General features: G+C 37.3%; 1 protein-coding gene across 1 annotated transcript in view; it reads right to left on the bottom strand.

Moving 5' to 3' along the window:
- Positions 1-18996, bottom strand: part of LOC307105926 (lymphocyte antigen 75-like) — a 91174-nt gene that overhangs the window by 42962 nt on the left and 29216 nt on the right. The window contains exons 7-15 of the mRNA XM_079781885.1: positions 17796-17987; positions 16559-16716; positions 14771-14881; positions 14168-14256; positions 13852-14021; positions 11650-11849; positions 10249-10391; positions 2368-2449; positions 1078-1146 (exon numbers count right to left, since the gene is read on the bottom strand). Coding sequence (XP_079638011.1) covers positions 1078-1146; positions 2368-2449; positions 10249-10391; positions 11650-11849; positions 13852-14021; positions 14168-14256; positions 14771-14881; positions 16559-16716; positions 17796-17987 — 1214 coding nt within the window. The remainder of the gene's footprint in view (positions 1-1077; positions 1147-2367; positions 2450-10248; positions 10392-11649; positions 11850-13851; positions 14022-14167; positions 14257-14770; positions 14882-16558; positions 16717-17795; positions 17988-18996) is intronic.

Here is an 18996-nt window from a genome sequence, read left to right as displayed (position 1 = left end):
CCACGTGGGCTTAAATTTTAGTTCTGTAACCACATAAGTTACAGAGTTAGAATTTCTTCCTTGTAAGATGAATACAATAATAGTACCTACCTCACAAGGTTGCTTAAGTATTAAGTGAAGTAATATATGTGACATGCCTAATACTGTGCCTAGCTCATGAATCAACAAGTATTAACAGCTGTATCACCACCACCATCTTCATTCTCCCATAAAACATATTCTTTGTCCTTGCATAAAACTTATACTTTGCCTGCCATAAGTCGTGTAATTACTTGCTTACTTGTGTTTATCTCCAACTAGACTGTAAGTTCTGTGGAGACAATGACTGTGTTATACTTTGTCATAATTGTATCTCCAAAGTGTTACAGACTTCTTGGGCATATTACTTACGAAATGGATAAATGAATCAATTCTGCAAAGAAAGATGCATAACTCGTTTTTTTATGTTTTTTGGTCCTATCTGCTGCATCTTTAAATCTGTCTCAAGATGAGTCTTCTCACACCCTCTTTAGGTCATGTCAAAAACTTTGAAAAATACTCTGTTGCCTACCAAAAAAATGTACAAACTTAGGCAGCAATCTTTTCCCCAACTTTGTTTTCCAAACAACACCAATTAAGACTTCTTGATCTGTATTCTGTCCCCCTCACTGCCCTTACCTTCTCCCTTCCACTCCTACTTGATTTTACGACACTTCCTCTTACAATTTCCCCATTAGAGAGCTTTAACCATCCTACCTGACCAAATCCCATCCCTCCTTGAAGGCCTCATTCAAGTCCCACCTCTTCCTGGAAATGGGCTACAGGAATCGTTTCTTCTTCTGAGTTTCATTAGCCCTCTTTAGCCCACTCATTTAGGCTTATTACTGCACAGCAACAGAGCTGTCTTTCCTGAATATGAATTTTATCTTCTCAAATTAAGTATAAGTTAGGTTTCTTGAGGGCTGGGCCATGTGTATACTTCTTACCTCCCATCACACGTAATACCACACACAAAAGGCACCCCATGGATCTGCGCCGGACTGCACACGATACCGGATTTATTGTTAAAACATGCAGATTTGCCATCGTTGTACTGACCTTGACAGCAGCACAGTCTCTGACATCGTAATCCTGCTGGAACTCATTTTCCATGATAAAAGTAGACACCTTCAAAGACAGAGAGGCTTGAGAATTTAAGACTGATGCATAAATATTTGCAATTTAGATGTAATTTAGGCAGCTTTAATAATTCAAGTGTGGTCCTAGGCCATGGAAGGAAAACTTTTTCATTTCCTTATCTGTCTGAGGATGCTAAATCACGAGAGGATTTAGAAAATGTCATAATGTCATCAGTTTCCAAACAAAGGAAGATGACCGTTTTGAAAGTGGAGGTTAATGTTGTATTAATTTCACAATTGGAGTCACAGAATCAGGGGCTGGCAAAATACTTTTTTTTTTTTTTTTTTGCATGTGTTAAAATGCTAGTTGTTGGATGAACTATTCTCAGATATGCTCCAATTTGAAAATGAGAGCCAAGGAATTTCACATTTAGAAAGAATATACAACAGTGATGTGGAGTGAATATTAAATATTTGAGAATTATCTGCTCTTATAAGTGTTACCTAAAACTCCTCTTTAGGATAATGTAAATATTTGATATAATATTTAAGGTGTTTTTAGGGTTCCTCCAAACAAATTATTTTCCTAAAGTAAGGTGCTTTCTTATTCTTTTTGGTTAATCCTCACCTGAGGATATTTTTTCCATTAATTTTTAGAGAGAGTGGAAGGGAGGGAGGGAGGGGGAGAGAGGGAGAGAGGGGGAGAGTGAAACATAGATGTGGGAGAGACACATCCATCGGTTGCCTCGTTACACATCCTGACTAGGGCTAGGGATCCAACCTACATCCCAGGTAACAGTGCCCTTGACCGGGAATCAAACCACGACTCTGGTGCGTGGGCAGACTCTCCAACCACTGAGCCATGCTGGTCAGGGCAAGGTATATTCTTTTTTACATAACTCCTATATTTTTAAACAATAAAAGTAAAAGCTTTTATTGTTTAAAAATATGAAAAAAGAAAACAATTACAAAGAAAAAGAAGAAATTAATTGTATAAGATGACCACTATATCTATATAACTATATTTTTATATATTTGGATTATATAGAGAAAGCCTAAACATATGTTTATGTTTTAAATAAATTGAGGTTAGTAGCTTGTTTTATCCATATTTCATATTTATGAATATATTTCCATTTCAATAAAGATAATCTACAAAATTAATTTAATGGTTGCATGGTATGTGGATGTATTATTTAATAATCAACTTATTTGTTATTGAAACAAATACTAGTTCAATATTACCCCAAACAAGAAAGTTTAAACTTACTGGTGTACGATCACTCCATTGCCAAGATCCTTGTAAGTCAGGGCTCCTTTTATTCAAACCTATCCACAGCCATCGCTCGCCACTATGTAAAAAGGAAGTGTTAAAAAAAATTGAGCATGGCCTTTGGCAAAAATACTTAGCATTCACATGTCTAAAATGCTTAGGAAGCGTTAAGTTTTTCCAGAAGACCTGTCACTAACGGAAAAGCACAGTTCTAAGCTATATAAAGAAGTCTCCTGAAATGAAACCAATCCCTATATTTGGGTAGCTGTGAAAAAGTACCACAGTTTTTTAAAACTAAATTTTAAGTTATTTCCTTTGCATGAAAGGCAAAAACTATTCCACTTTGAACTTAAGAAAAAAGTATATGATTATTCTAAAAGTTTTACTGCAGAGTTTCAATATTAGCAATGTCATCAGATACAGTTAAATATGACAATGGCATTTCTTTAAAGTATCTGTCTATAGCACTGTCAAATACTGTCTCTTTAAAATGCAGAACAAACCATTTGGCTAAATTTTTATTAAACAAGGTTCTTTTTTAGAAATATATTTTATTGATTTTTTACAGAGAGGAAGGGAGGGATAGAGAGTTAGAAACATCAATGGAAGAGAAACATTGATCAGCTGCCTCCTGCACACCCCCCACTAGGGATGTGCCTGCAACCAAGGTACATGACCGGAATCGAACCTGGGACCCTTCAGTCTGCAGGCCGACGCTCTATCCACTGAGCCAAACCGGTCAGGGCTTAAACAAGATTCTTAAACAATTATTTAATTCCCACTGCCCCTAAAATTTAAAGTAAACAAGTATTTTCTAAATGCCAAACTCCATGGGCTATAGCAGAGCAATATAATTAAGCAATCACTGAAGTGATTATATTTAACACTAATGATACTTTTAAAAAAATATATATTTTTATTGATTTTTTTACAGAGAGGAAGGGAGAGGGATAGAGAGCTAGAAACATTGATCAGCTGCCTCCTGCACACCCCTCACTGGGATGTGCCCGCAACCAAGGTACATGCCCCCGACAGGAATCAAACCTGGGACCCCTCAGCCTGCAGGCCGATGCTCCATCCACTGAGCCAAACCAGTTAGGGCAACTATGATACTTTTATGTACAAGTTATGTACATGCAATGGTGATACAGATAAGTACAAGACCTAATATCTATTCTCAAATGGCATATAAACTAGTCAGGGAGACAAGATATATGTGAACAAAGAAATTATAAGACCATGTTTGAAAGACATCAAATTATATGACATTTGCATACATTTTTAACACTACAAAAGTTCAGTGAAAGGAAAGGTCCATGGTTTCTGCAGGAAGTCAGAAAACAATCTGTGAGGATGGGAGGACTAAGACAGTCTTCTGAGTGTTTACCGTATGCCAGTATTGAGATTGGCTGAGAAGAGAAAGGAAAGGTAGTCCAAGGAAGAATATAAACAACAATACATAGAGGCAGGGACATACACTATAAGTGATTTCTTCCCCTCAGTGAAATTTATGCTCTAGCCAGAGAGATACTGCCAATATAAATAGAAGTGATATAATCATAAAAAATTTTTCTCCTCCTCTAACCCAACTTGAAAATATTCTGTAAAATGTATTACACTTTCTAGGCCTTAACAAGTAGGCTATTTTCCATGTAATATTTTTTTGTGTGTGATGGTTGTTTCTTTCCATATAATTTAACTTTCGGATTGCATATGTATGTATTATCACTACATATGAATGCATATTATATTGCATAACTATATATACATAGAAATATGATATGTATATAAATATAACACATATTAGAGAAAGGGTAGGATAAAAATCTAAAATTAATCCTCACTCTCAAGCTCAGTAGAACATATATGATATATGGAAGGTACAGCTATAAGACCACTGGAAAATACAAGAAGTCTGCATTTAAAACATTTGCTAGTAAATCAAAGGCTAGAGCAAACTTAGTTTTAATTTAATTCCTTATTTTTTAATAAAATAATTGCTTTTCTTTATGTCTTTACTCAACATTCCCTTGTATTTTAATATCAATAAGCACCTATTCATCTTTTCAACTTCAACCTTTCAGCTTCCTGCAGTGGAATATCAGGACTGCCCCCTTTCAGTTTTGACTGTTGTATTGTATTGTTTTATAGAGAAAGATCACCAATTTGCAGACTTTAAAAAATTCTATGGAGACAATTAAGTCCGCTTTGAACTTAGCAGCTCTAAGAGGAATTTGCAGTTTGGTGTCTGCAACTAATCAGAGCTTTCTTCCAGGCTTACAAATGTATCATACTTCCCATTGTTGAATATCTAAACCACAGCATTGAGGCAATTGCCATATACAATATAATTAAAAATAGATGGCTGAAATAAAGAGGAGGTTAAGTTTTGGAGAAGTTGTGCAGAATTTTGTGTTGCCCTAAAATAATCACTAGGTAGTTTCTCTTCTTTACACAATCAACAGTACAAACATAAAGATAATACAATATTATTTGCCAAAGATTCTTTAGAGATGTGTCTCCAACATGTCCACCCAGTTTTTCTTGGCTTCACTTTTTCCCCACTTAGAACCTCTATCTTCAGGCCCATTTCTGCCTCCTCGGCTGTATCTCAAGTACAATTTCCTAGAGAGCTGAGTTTGCCCTACTGTCCCAAATTCCTAATTTTCACTACTTCCTGAGTTTGAACTTCATTTCAACCCAGACATTTAGAGTTTTCAGCTTCCATTTTAAGAGACACATTTGTGTGTTATAAATATAGAAAATAGTAGCTATTTGTGTGTTTTTTCCTGTGTGAGAAGAGGTAGAAAATATTTTCTCAATTACAGCTTATTTCTCACTTGACCTGATTTATCTGTAGGCAAATAAAGAGAAGAAATTGGAAATTACATTAATCATTGCATAGCTTTACTGTGGATTTTAGAAAATTTGAGAAAAAAAATTGACCATAATTAGGGACTCAAATCTCCTGAAATTTTATCTCTATTTATAAGTTTCTTCTAATCCAAGCACTAAGTATACTGTTTAAGACTGTTAGGGTAAGAAGGCATTGCATGAAAGGTTAATATGTGTATTTGTGTGAAAATTCCCACTCTCAGCCAAATTTCCTGCTGCATCTGGTTTCTGAGGAAAACAGTATCTCAGCCATAACTTCTAATAAATACTATTTGATGAGGGCGCTTAGTCTGCAAAACCCTAGATTTATATCTAAATCCATTCATGCCGCATCACAGGAGGTAGTGCACACAGCAGCAATGGCATTGCAAACAAGGCTTTTCTTCTCTAATCCTATGACTATTTTTTGCTTTACAATGGCTTTCCCTGGTGGGCTGCCATTAAGAGTTGCAAAGATCTTAGAGCCTTTAAGACTGGTCCACCATGAATCCTTTTCATTGAAATACAAATAGAGATGTGGAATGTAGATTGTGAGAAGTACAGCAGTAATCTGACTTAACTCTTTGGCATGCAATACACAATTTGGGCAGTGGACATCTTACTGAGAAAGGTCAATTCCTGCAATAAAAAGTCAAGGTGTTCAAGGAATAAGCTTTAGAATCATTCTTCTGATGTAAATAGGCTTGCTTCCTTCCTTCCCATGGTCACAATATTGCTTTTAGAATATGCTGTCTTTCTAAATATAGCATGGGCAAACGATCTCATTATTAATGGAATGCACAAGCAGACAACACAATCTGCTTAATATGGCATTGTGTTAGCTGCTGGGGTAGGACTATATAGTCCTGAAGAGTGAGAGGATTATGGTTGTTTTTCTTTGTGCTTTTCTGTTTTCTAAATTCAATGTGCATTACTTTTGTGGTCAGAAAAAACACACACTATTGTACATTCTGTGTTATACTAAATGTTAACTGTTTATAACTTGGAGCTAGGATTTGAGGTGATTTTTATTTTCTTCATTATTATTTTTCTATTTCACAAATTTTACATAATAAACTTGCATCACTCTTTAAATTGGGGTTAGGAGCCTCAGCAAGTGTGATCAGAAACTAAGAAACAAATCAAGAAAGCTTTCTTACTTATCACTCAGACTTTAGTTTTTATTTTTAATGTAATCTATTTTGCATATAGAAGCCCTTAGGGATCACTTATGTCACATATGATATTCTATTTCCCATCAATTGATTCCCACAAATACCTATCACTTCATTGCTTAGTACTTACCCATGGCTCCCTGTTCCATTTAAAGTTTCGTAACCTCTTGCTTGGTGTTATTCAAAATCTGATTTATGCCAGTATTTTACTTAAAAATACTCTAGCCTAGACAGCATGATATGTGTGTGTCAAGCTTGAGATCTGGGGGGCCTGTAAGTTACCCTGATGAAATTCTTACGTCAGGGAGGACCAGCAGGGCACGGAACGGCCATGTTCCAGAGCCAGTCACCTCAAGGACATCTGTCATTCAAAGCCACACTTGAGGCGTTGGTAATTAGCAGAGTCAGTGTCAGAAATCGTTTTATAGCAGTGAAATTAGAAGCTTGTTGTTAATCAACGTATTAGAAATAGACTCATTGGTGAAACTGAACTTATTTAAGAAGTGAGGAATGGCTAAAATATTTAGAGGCTCTCACCCTTCAGGGAGGCATATTAGAATCTGGTGAGGCTAGTAGCTCCTACACCACTGGCAACGGACCTGGGGCTTGGGCTCCAAATGGTCACACGTCCTGTCGTGGGTCAGGTGGCTGGGACTGCATGACTCTGACAATAATGAGAACAGAGTCCCACCTCGAGAATGTTGTCACATCTACCCCAAATAAACCTGCCACTCAAGACAGTGGTGGAAACAGCGAAAAAGACAGACTGCTGGGATGTTGTCAAGCTTACCAGTCAGGTGGTATGAAACATTTTGTGCCTGCTTCAATGAATGCTTGTTTAATAAATGTCTGTTTGTGTGGAAAGACTTGGTCTGAGTTTTGCATTCATTATAATCTACCCCTCAAGGTTGAGGGGAGTAGGTAAGAAACACCCACCTTAAAAGGAACCTAAGAGTTAGTATATCCAAATGAGCTTAAGCTGCTCTGCAATGAAATTTTATATATTAATTTATTTTTAAAGATATATTTTTATTGATTTCAGAGAGGGAGGGAGAGGAAGGGAGAGATAGTAACATCAATGATGAGAGAGAATCATGGATCTGCTGCCTCCTGCACACCCCCTACTGGGGATCGAGCCTGCAACCCAAGCATGTGCCCTGACTGGGAATTGAACTGTGACCTCCTGATTCATAGGTCAACACTCAATCACTAAGCCACGCCGGCCAGGCTGAATTAATTTTTTAATTTTAATTTTTATTGATGAGAGAGAGAGAGAGAGAGAGAGAGAGAGAGAGAGAGAGAGAGAAACATCGATTTGTTGTTCCATTTATTTATGTATTCATTGGTTGATTTTTGCATGTGCACTGACCAGGAATTGAACCCACAACCTTGGGGTATCGAGATGACACTCTAACCAACCAATCTAAACAGCCAGGACTGTACATTAATTTTTAATGCTAGAAAATAAGCTCTAGAATACCTGAAATTCTATAATAGATGCTTGATAAATGAATACTTATGAAACATAGGTATTTTATTTTACATCAGGTTCCCAGCACATTGTGGGTATGTTAATACACATCTAGAAAATGTTGAAAATGTTCACACATTTAGAAAATCACTCAAAATCTTATTTCCCAGAGATAATAATTATCTTTTTGATGCATTTTTGCAGTCTACTTTTTAATGTAAATAGTACAATTTTTACTCTTTTATAATTTGCTTTTTCAACCACTTAATCTATAACAATAAAAGGGTAATATGCTAATTAGACCAGACAGCCAAACGACCTTCTGGATGACCTTCCGGATGAAGCCGGGGCTGCAAGGGCCGAGCCCCTTGTGCGAATTTCGTGCATCGGACCTCTAGTATATTATAAATATTTACATGTTATAGTATTATTTTTTAAAAATCTTAATGCACAGGAGGTGGGGAGAGGTAGAAAAAGGGAAAGGGGGGGATATATGGTGATGGAAGGAGATTTGACTGGGGTGGTGAACACACATTATAATATACAGATGGTGTATTATAGAATTGTGTACCTGAAACCTATATAATTTTATTAACCAATATCATCCCAATTAATTAAAAAAATAAATATAAAAAATAAAATCTTAATGCACAGGGGATAATTCCAAACAAAAGTCAACAATAGTGATGATAATAGGAATCTTTATCTTTTTCTGACTTTCACAGAAATGCATTTCATGTTTAACCATTAAGTATAATATGACTATGGGTTTAGCTATTCTACTATTCTTTTTTTTTAAGAGAGAGGGGAAAAGAGACAGAAACAATGATGTATGAGAGAAGCATCCATCAGTTGCCTCATATGCACCCTGAGTGGGGATCGAATCGGTATGTGCCCTGACCGGGAATCAAACTGGCAACCTTTTGGTGCATGGGACGATGATCCAACCATCTGAGTCACACTGGGCAGGACTCTTCTATTCTTAATTTAACTATAATTTATATGTTAATTATATTGATTAAATATGTTAACTATATGATATATTTATATATTAAGCCAGGAATAGTGAATTTTACCAGATGCACCTTCAGAACCTATTAAGATGATTGCATCATATTTGCCTTGATATATAGACTCAACCTTATATTCTTTAAAGAAATCCTACATTATCAAGGTGAGTTATTCTGAGGGTTATAAGGTAGTGGATTAAGAATATGGGCTCTAATGGGTTCAACTATTATCCTTTCCTTACTAGTTGTATAACCTTGGGCAAGTTTTACTTCTCTGTGATTGTCTTCTCATTTAGATATAACGGGCATAGTAATAATATCTGCCTCATAGGTTGTAAGAATTAAATGAATAGATAAAACACTTAGGACATTTCTGGCGCATAGTAAACATTATCCAAGTGTTTGTTATTAAATCAGCAGTTGGTATTTACTTTTTAAAGTCTATTTATGAGGTTGGTCTGTAATTCTTTGTGCTATTGTTGGAAGGCTTTGATATCAGACCCAGACTAGTTTGTGGGGAAAAAAACCACGGATGCTTGCATTAGTTTGTATGTAAGGGAATGCAAGCTCTTGCTGGTACTATTTAAATACTTGGTAATGACCTCTTTTGTAAGATGTGAAGGAATTCACATATAGAACTATATAGTTCCCATTTGTTTCTTGGAAGATATTCACCGTCAACTTTTTCAATCTTCCATGGCTATTGGATTATTGGGTTTCTACTTATCAAATGAATTGTATAATAATTTGTATTTCCCTAGAAATTGTTCATTTAATAATTCCACAGAATTATGTATAGTATTCTCATCAATTAAAGAATTTCTTCATGAAATGGGTTTTATAATCCTCTATTCAGGATTCATTTTAAGTATCTGTTTCCTTTTTTATTTTCATGGTTTAATCATCAGTAGATTTTTTTCCACCCTGTACACTCTGGTCTCAGTGTCTTCGCTTACATTCTGTTTTCCCTGGCTCCTTCTCCTATCTTACCTTTCAAAATATTATCTTATTTTCCAAGAATATCCTTTTTCATAAAAATGTTTCCAATTATGAAATCCTCCCAGACACATTTTCTCCCTCCTCTGAATTCCCAGGGCCCCTCGTTACCTACATGCTAGATTTTCCACTATAATTCTCTTGTCCCCACGGTTAGACTTGATTATTCCGTGCAAAAGGTGGGGCCTCTGTCTCCCTCATCTTTGAATCCCTCATAGCGTCTTACACACAAAAATACTTGATATTCAATGACTGCTATGCCCTGAATGACCCTTTTAGATAATAAAACATGTTAATTCTGAATATCTAGAGGACATCCAATTTAGCATAGGAAATCTTCTAAAAGAATTACCTGAACTGGTCCATTAAATAGTGAAGAAATTCCTTTATCTCATCCACATGATGGAAGCTAGGAAGGTGTCCTCCAAGTGCTTGGCAGAATCTCTCAGCTTCTTCCCAGTTCCTCTTTCTTACAATTCTTTCTATATGAAACAGCTTAACAAAATAGAAGGTATAATCATAAAATACCGATTATTTTAAAATCAATTATAATCAAATGTATGGGCCTCTGAAATGGATTCGTATAGATGTAATGAAGATGTAGGTAAATGCGCATCTAATGCGTCACTAAAGACCAGCCCAGGTGCCAGCCACTGTGTCCAAGCGATGACCTTCCTCAGCCAGGCTGGGGAGCTGCTCCAATAATTTACCATGTCCTCCTGCCTTCCTAGGACCTGGACAGACCAGGTGAACCAGCAGATAAGGCTGTAAAGGATACATATGAATGTATGTGCTAACAATATCATTCTGAAGGTAATTACACTGAGAACTGCACAGGAAGTACAGAACTATTTTCTGATGAAGAAGAATCAAAGGGCAGACTGCGCTGCTGTGGGAACACTGACCATTTCTTGGGTTTGTGACGACTAATGCTGTGCCAAAAGAACCATAGTCACTGCAAAAGAAGAGGAGGAGGAGCAGGGGACACGGTGGTAGATTGAATTATTGGTCTTGATTCCTCAGTTCCCTGTGATATAATTATATATTCTTGCCATGACCTCCAGGTGGGTGAAGTATACCTCTCTGTATATTCACTTGGGGCTCTACCATGTGACTTGCTGTGATCAATGGGATATTAATGGAGGTAAAGTGATCAGAAGCCTGAAATGTGCTTACATGGTTCAACTTGACTCTCAGGTTCCAGTGACTGACTGTGAGAAGAACAAGCCCCTGCTGGCTGCTGCCCGCTCAGCCTGAGACCCAAACTGAAACATAGGAGATCCCAATGCATAGCCTGGAGGCCAGCAGAGCTGACCCACAGTTGAAAGCAGAGCTGACCATTCAAGCCCAAACTCTTATCAATCAACATGAGACTAAGTGTTTATTGTCATAGGCTCTGAATTTTGGGGTGGTATGTAATGATTTCTTTGTGGAAACAGTTAACTGATAGAGAACCCTTTTTTTTTTTTTAACATTGTAAGACGTGATAGAACTCTTCTTTTGGTAACAATAATTAGAGGGACATGAGAATCATAAGCAAAGTTTCAGCGTGGCATGAAGCTCACCCAGCTTTCCAGAACCAAAGAACCCCAGGGAAGAATCAGTTCTGACTCTGGCCTGCTCTTTTGGGTAGGACATGAGTTAATGTGGGAAGAGCTGCCAGAGATTCATTGATGCCCTCCCTGACAAGGACATGGACTTGGATTGTAGATGAACAACTTCACTGAGGGACTGAGTGAGAATGTTACATTACCTTATAACAAGAAAGACTTGGGGGGAAATTTTGCCAGCCTTCGGGACAGGGGTCTTCAGGCTTGGGGGCTGCTTCTTCGGGCTCAGCGGGCGCACTGCCTTTCTTGCAGATTGAAAGTGCTCTGAAGCTTCTGCAGTCTTTTACCTCCCACTTCCCAAGGGACTTTCCAGTGGCCATAGCCACGCACCCGCCTGGAGACGCTGGGGTTGAAAAGTTTAATTAAAAATTACATTTTAAAATTAAAGTCCAAACATTTCCCAGTGTCCTTACTCTTATCTGAGCCAAGGTGGGGAGAGAGAATAGGAAAGAAATGTGGCTTTCATAGTAATAATGATGATGTGATAATGACAATAGTAACATAGAGAAGTGTTTGCTAATGCCAAGTACTATTCTAAGGGGATTAAATGGATTGAATCCTCATTAAAAAAAAACCCTCTATAGAGTGGATTCTGTTGTCATACTGAGGTAGAGTGAGGATGAGTGACTTGTCCAAGGTCTCACGTTAGTAAGTGATCGACCCAGGACTGGAATCCAGTCCTGCGTGCAGTGCTGTACCCTAAACCATTATGCTGATCAGCACAACCTAAGTGGTTTATATTAGCTTTGAACCACTTTAAACAACTTAGTAAACCTCAAAACAAAACCCTTAAAGATTCAGATGCAAAAAGGGGCAGGTACAATAAAGGTACTAGTAGAGGAGGTATATGTGTGTTTACTATTTATTTTATGGTAGCTTAAATTTTATTCATTCATACAACATTAAAAGATAGTTTATATGATTAGATCCATTTTCCAGATATGAATAAGTGACTTGCCCACAATCATAGTTAGTGTGTGGTGGAGTCAGAACTCAAATCCAGGTTTGTCTGGCCAGGTGCCATGCTCTCTTTTCCATTATACCACATTGCCTGAATTGGGCAGAAAAGAGCATACACTGGAAGTAATGAGGGCAACTCCCACTGAACTGAGACGCCATATGGTCTCACATCTCAAACTTACACATGGACAGTAAGAGGAACAAGGACCTGGGAAATAAAATGCTGTGTTACCCTGGATGAAAGTGCTATTTTTCTCTGGTTGTGCCTCCTACTACCCATGATAAACCAAGCTGGCTGAAGCTGGGAGTAATCATGGTAAAGAAAAGCTTAATGTCAGGCCTTCTGGCTATAGGACTGAGAGAATAGACATTGTAGTTACTTCTTTTTTTACCGCAGCATAGTATTCCATTGTGTAGATGTACCAGTTTTTTAATCCACTCATCTGCTGATGGGCACTTAGGCTGTTTCCAAATCCTAGCTATGGTAAATTGTGCTGCTATGAACATAGGGGTGCATATATCCTTTCTGATTGGTGTTTCTAGTTTCTTGGGTTATATTCCTAGAAGTGGGATCACTGGGTCAAATGGGAGTTCCATTTTTAGTTTTTTTTGAGGAAACTCCATACTGTTCTCCATAGTGGCTCACTCATTTGTGGAATATAATGAACAAAATAAACTGATGAACAAAAACAGATCCAGAGACAGAGAAGCATTGATCAGACCATCAAACCTCAGAGGGAAGGTAGGAGAGGGTGGGGGTAAAGGAGAGAGATCAACCAAAGGACTTGTATGCATGCATGTAAGCCTAACCAATGAACACAGATACCAGGTGGGTGAGGGCATGAGTGGGGGGGAGAGGGAGGTAAGGACACATATGTAATACCTTAATCAATAAAGAAAAAAAATAAAAATAAATAATAATTTAAAAAAAAGAATAATACTTATAATACATTGCCTCCTTAATTATCACCCATTGTGGATAACAGAAGCAAACACACTCAATTTTGGAGTAAGAAGTTAAGAAGCAGAGAGATGAAAATATAAAGTGCTTCACAATGAAGCTTCTAGATTTGGCTTGAGATTTACATGAAAAAGATAAAATAAAAATACTGACACCGAGGGTTCTAGCCCTATGCCATTAGAGGGTGGTTTCTGAGAACTGAGTTTTCTAGACTCTTTTATTGGGTTATTACTTCCAAGGACTTAATAAGGAAGACATATAGTCACTGCTTCTATTTATGGTCCCATAGATAGATTCTAGTCTTGAAGATCATAATCTCCCTCAGGTTTCAAAGGCAAACAAAGAACATATAGAACATATTTGGGAGATATGCTGCATTTCACAAGTCACTGTATTCTATTACTTTAAAGGCAAAGACACTCACCTGGCTCAAGAAAATTCCAGTTGGAAAAGGTTACAGACCGCTTCACTCCACCAACACTTGCCCAGCTATACTCTCCACTTGAATCTACATCTCTCAGGCCAGTCCAGAAGTATTTTTCTGGAGATACAGTATACTTCTTAATCATATCATTCAGGAATTCTTGCTCAAATCTACAAAACAAGAGTCAAATTAGCAGGCATTTTCACAATGATTGAATTACTGTATAAAATTGAAGATGCACCTTTTTTAAGAAGGTTGGTTAGCAAAGGAACCCAGAGATAGAAGTTCACTAGTACATGTTTACTGGTGGTCGTACCTGTTAGCTATAGTCAGATTGCAGTTGGTTCCAAAAGGGACCTCATCCTTGTAAATCTTGTAACAGGTTTCTCCATGTCTCTTCCAGCCCTAAATCAGAGAAGAAATACCATCAGCCACACTGTCTTCCAGACTTGATGATGCCTCCCTCTAACAAGCAGGGTTTTGCTAACGTCTCACAACTTATGGAAACTAAGGACATAGGCACAACTTCATACACATGAGGGTGGGGTAGAATTTCAGATAACCTCCACAAGACTGTGAGCCTGTGTCAACAGAAGGTGTGTCTTAGTTCTCTCTACCATTAGTGCCTACCTCATCATAAGAATATAACGTTGTTGGTTGACTTGTCTTTGAACAGGAAGAACATAAGTAAGGGAAATAAAGACATCAGCATTGAGGATAGTAACCATATACATTTTTATAGAAATTCATGAATAGGTAACTCTTTCCTAGAACTTTTTTTTTCTTCTGCAAGAATACTGATTTGCTTTGTGCTCTACCTTGCTCTAATGTAAATGAACAGAAGCTAGTAATTCTTCTACTTCCCTTACCAAGAAGGTGTAATACTGCTTAGAAAAATATATGCAGGAGTTTTACATACCTCATCTGGAGGACACATCTTATCAGCTTGTGCATCACTCATTTTTTCTCCCTTTTTCTTACATACATATTTAAGTTTCTCTTCACATGACTGGACTTTCCACTGACCTAGCTTTTAAAAAATAGAAAAAATTTTTTCCCATAAGAGATATTATTTGCCATATATTCATACTTTAACTCTAACATAGTTTAAGTCACGATAGCTTCTTCTCATGAAACTATGGGGGGTAGGGGGTAGGGGTTTTGAAAGACAGGGATAGGGCAAGAATGAATATAAATGAATGATGAAATCTGAGAACATACTCCTACAAAATGCTACCCAACCAGGCTGCATTATTTCAGAATCACCTCAAGGTCACAAGGGAGATGAATTTCAATTTTCTTATACAAGCGAAAATAAAACCATCAAAGGATAGAAGTTGGAGAGAGAAGAACTCAGCCCACAAACAGTTGCCAGTGTTCTAGTCTTCTTCCATATGACATGGCCAAAGTGAGTCCACAGGCTAAAAACTTTTGGGCATGTCAACTAACCTTCCTGTCTGTTTCCTCATATGTAAAATGACGATGGTTAGAATAGCTTCTCTCCAGGAATTCTAGAATCAAAAGTTTCTTCCAACTCTACTTCAGCTTCAACTTCAAAGTTTTCTCTTTCAAATATTCTACTTAATATTTATTTTGCTTACTTGACTAACCCATCCTGCTTCTTCAAATTAAATTTTAATTAGTTAATAGTGATAAGGTTTCTGAGAACAGAGTTTTCTAGTTGGACATTGGAATGTTGCCTAGGTATACTATCAGTTCACTCTTGCCTATGGGGAGTCATTTCTACCTTTGACACTCTTCTAAAGGCATCTTAGATATCCTTTTAAATAGGACAGCAAATGTGACTACCTTCTAAATTAATCTTTGACAACTTTCTAAATACATCTTTACCCTTGAAACACTTCTAAATACATATACCACTGATTGTTTCCACTAGAATCTCTCTAGAAAGTCGGGAGACACAATCAGCTTCCTAAATAATTAGGAGTCTACAGGAAAGTGATACAAATAAAATATAGAGGTATACATGTTCTTTCTGCTCAAGATACAGCATGTTCAATAAATGTTTAAGCATTCTACAGGAGCAAAATGCTCTCTGAAAAGTTAGACTTAAATTTTGATAAAATTATTTTTTTACTTCTTTAAAAAAATTTAAATGTATTGATTGTAGAGAGAGGTAAGAAGAGAGAGAGAGAGAGAGAGAGAGAGAGAGAGAGAGAGAGAGAGACACTGATTGGTTGCCTCCTGTATCTGCCCCTACCGACTGTTGAACCTGCAATCTGGGTATGTGCCCTGACCAAAAATCAAAGCCACCACCTTTCAGTGTACAGGACGACACTCCAACCAACTGAGCCACACCGCCCAGGGCTTTTTTACTTCTTAAAGTAGGATTAATATGAAACTTAATCTGAATGTGAATTCAGAAGATGAGATTTTTCAACTGGCTACATGTTAAATATCACACCAATGGTCCTCAGAGAAAGCATCTTATTAGAACCAACCTGGCACTAGAATCTGAGTTCTAAAGCTAAAGGGATCCTCTTGATCCGTTTCAGACCAGAGCAGACACTCTCAGACAGAAAGTGAATTGCTTACTTAGTCATTGTTTTATGTACTTTTTTCAGTAGCTACCAGAAAGACACTCTCCAAGGCTCTTACCTTTTATTTTATTTTCTAGCTTAAACACAAATATCCCCACCAAATATTATTATTATTATTATATAAATAAACCCAGGAGGTTTCCTACCTTTCCTAAGTAGGAAACACAGTTGGGAGTCTTATTGTGGGGAACACTTGGTTCATTTTCATCCCAATATGTTAGAGTAACTTCAGTACCATCTGACCACTGAAATAAAGCTGGTGTATTTATGTTCTTAAGACCTGTCCATGTTTCTTCTTTGGCATCTAAAAGAAAAATGTTTTGCTTGTTTGGTTTTACTCAATTACATACTTCAGTGTGTACATTGCTACTGATTTTTACATTCTGATGTGGGGTTTTAAGAACCTTGACAGTATTATTTTTTCATTTAGTTTTAATTCAAAAGATGGCATTCTTATTTATTTTTAAGTATAGTTGATATACAATCTTATATAGTTTCAGGTGTACAATATAATGATTTGACATTTTCATACCTTATAATGTCATCACCCCACTAATTCTAATAAATCACCTGTCACCGTGCAAATTTATCACAGTATCATTGACTATACTCCCCTTCCCCATTTCACCCACTACCCTCACCCCCTCCCTCTGATAACCATCTCTTTGGTATTCTTAATTGACCTGTTAAAATGTTGATAAGTTAGGCAGACTGAGTGATGCAGACTTTTTAGATCACTCATCAGGTAGAGCACCCAAGTGGAACACCTGTACTATGACCTGTAGGCTGGCTGTTCCTAATATCTGGGTTAGATAATTCTTGCTTTATGGGGAATAATAAAATTATATAGATATACTCATAGATATTCCAATTAGAATAAGAATATTGTCTATCACCACCCTGGTAAAACAACTGACTCCATGCTTACAACAGAGCAGGTATCTACTATTAGTGAGTCCTAGGAAGTTATAAGACTGACAGTGTAGTATATTTTTGTTCTTCAGTCTTTAGCTTCAAATAATTACAAAAGTGAAATAATCATCACTCAAGTATTTGGAGAACTTAAATAGAATTTAGCTTATGAGAAGAGAAACATTATCCAATCAACTAGCTGCCAATGTGGCTATTTAAACTTGTAAATTAATTAAAAATTCAATTTTTCAGTTGTCCTCGCTGCATCTCAAAAGCCACAAGTGGTTGGTGGCTACCATACTGGACAGCATGGATTATAGAAAGAACGATTTCATCATCACAGAAAATTCTACTGGATAGTGCTGAGCTAGAAGGATCTAATTGTAAGCTTTCCATTCCTGCTAAGAGTCTGAAAATAGGAATACTTTAAAATGTTTTAAACCTCTCCAGTAGGATCTTTTAAAAACTTACCCCCATTATGGAGTTTTGTCACTACCACTTCCACATCTGCTAAAGAATGAATGCTGATGAGGTCACTGCTGAAGTCTTTGCATTTCGCATGTGCCGAATCCCAGGAATCACTTTCATTTACCAGCAGATAGCAAAATCCATTATTTGGCAGCCAGTCTGCATCACAGCGGGTATCTGAATATGGCCAAATATCTGGGAGAAAAGCAGCTATTTATATTCCAGTAAAGACACATCCATTTTGAATCAATAACATTACAAATTCTTCTTTCTTGAATCTTAAGGCTTCTGAAAAACCGGGGAATGTGATGTCAGATAGTACAGTGACATGAATTTGTGTGCCCAAAGCCTACACGGCATCATCAGAGTGATTGCAGGGATTCAGACAATGATGGGCCTTGTGCGATGCAAATGTGTTACGTGGCTGGGCTCAGACCATTTCAGGAGGGATGGCCGGTAGGCCTAGTAGGCAGAAGGAAGGTGTGGGGTCAGCCAGTTGCCCACAAATCTCTTCCTTGGCATGGGATTTGTTTAGTTCCCCTCCAGTTTTGGTGGTGAGAGATGGTGAGGTCAAGTCTCCTTTTCATGTATAGTCAGCTTAGCAGGGGCTGTGCATTAATATTCAGTGTTCAAATGAATCCTCCTTTGTTCAGAAGGGCGGGCAAGGACTTAAGGAACAGAGTCAGAAATTCATACACTCCACACCGAGGAAGCGCATCAGTAGTGGGGGGAATGGGTGGCAGGGACATCTTTGGACTCCTCTCTCCTCCCCTCGGCTCGACCTCCAGCCCTCACGGAATCAGCAATTCTTCTTGTTGGCCATGAGGAAACTCACCCAACGATGGTAAAAAAGGTTAGAGAAAAAGAGTGGGGCACAAAACCAAAAAAAATGCTCTACCCTACTCAGCAGAACTAGAAAGTAGTCTGGTTACTCAGACTTCACCGGTCAGGAGCTGCTTGGAATGCTTGTTATACAAAACACAGCATTTTAAAAATGTCGACAGTTTGTTTTTCATTAAAGGATAAAATTCAAGTTCAGCTAGCTTTTCTCACTTGCAAAATAACAATTAATTGTAAGGTTCTGAAACAGCACTTACTAATATTATATTTTATAATTATGATAAAGATACAGAGAGAAAAAAAATCACCCATAATTCAACAATCATTTTCCTATTTCAGTCTTTGTCTCCATGAATTCATATTG

This window comes from Cnephaeus nilssonii, assembly GCF_951640355.1.
Source record: "Cnephaeus nilssonii genome assembly, chromosome: 10".
Classification (NCBI taxonomy): Eukaryota; Metazoa; Chordata; class Mammalia; order Chiroptera; family Vespertilionidae; genus Cnephaeus; species Cnephaeus nilssonii.
Note: the sequence above shows the minus strand (reverse complement) of the source record. Positions and strands in the feature narration are given on the sequence as shown.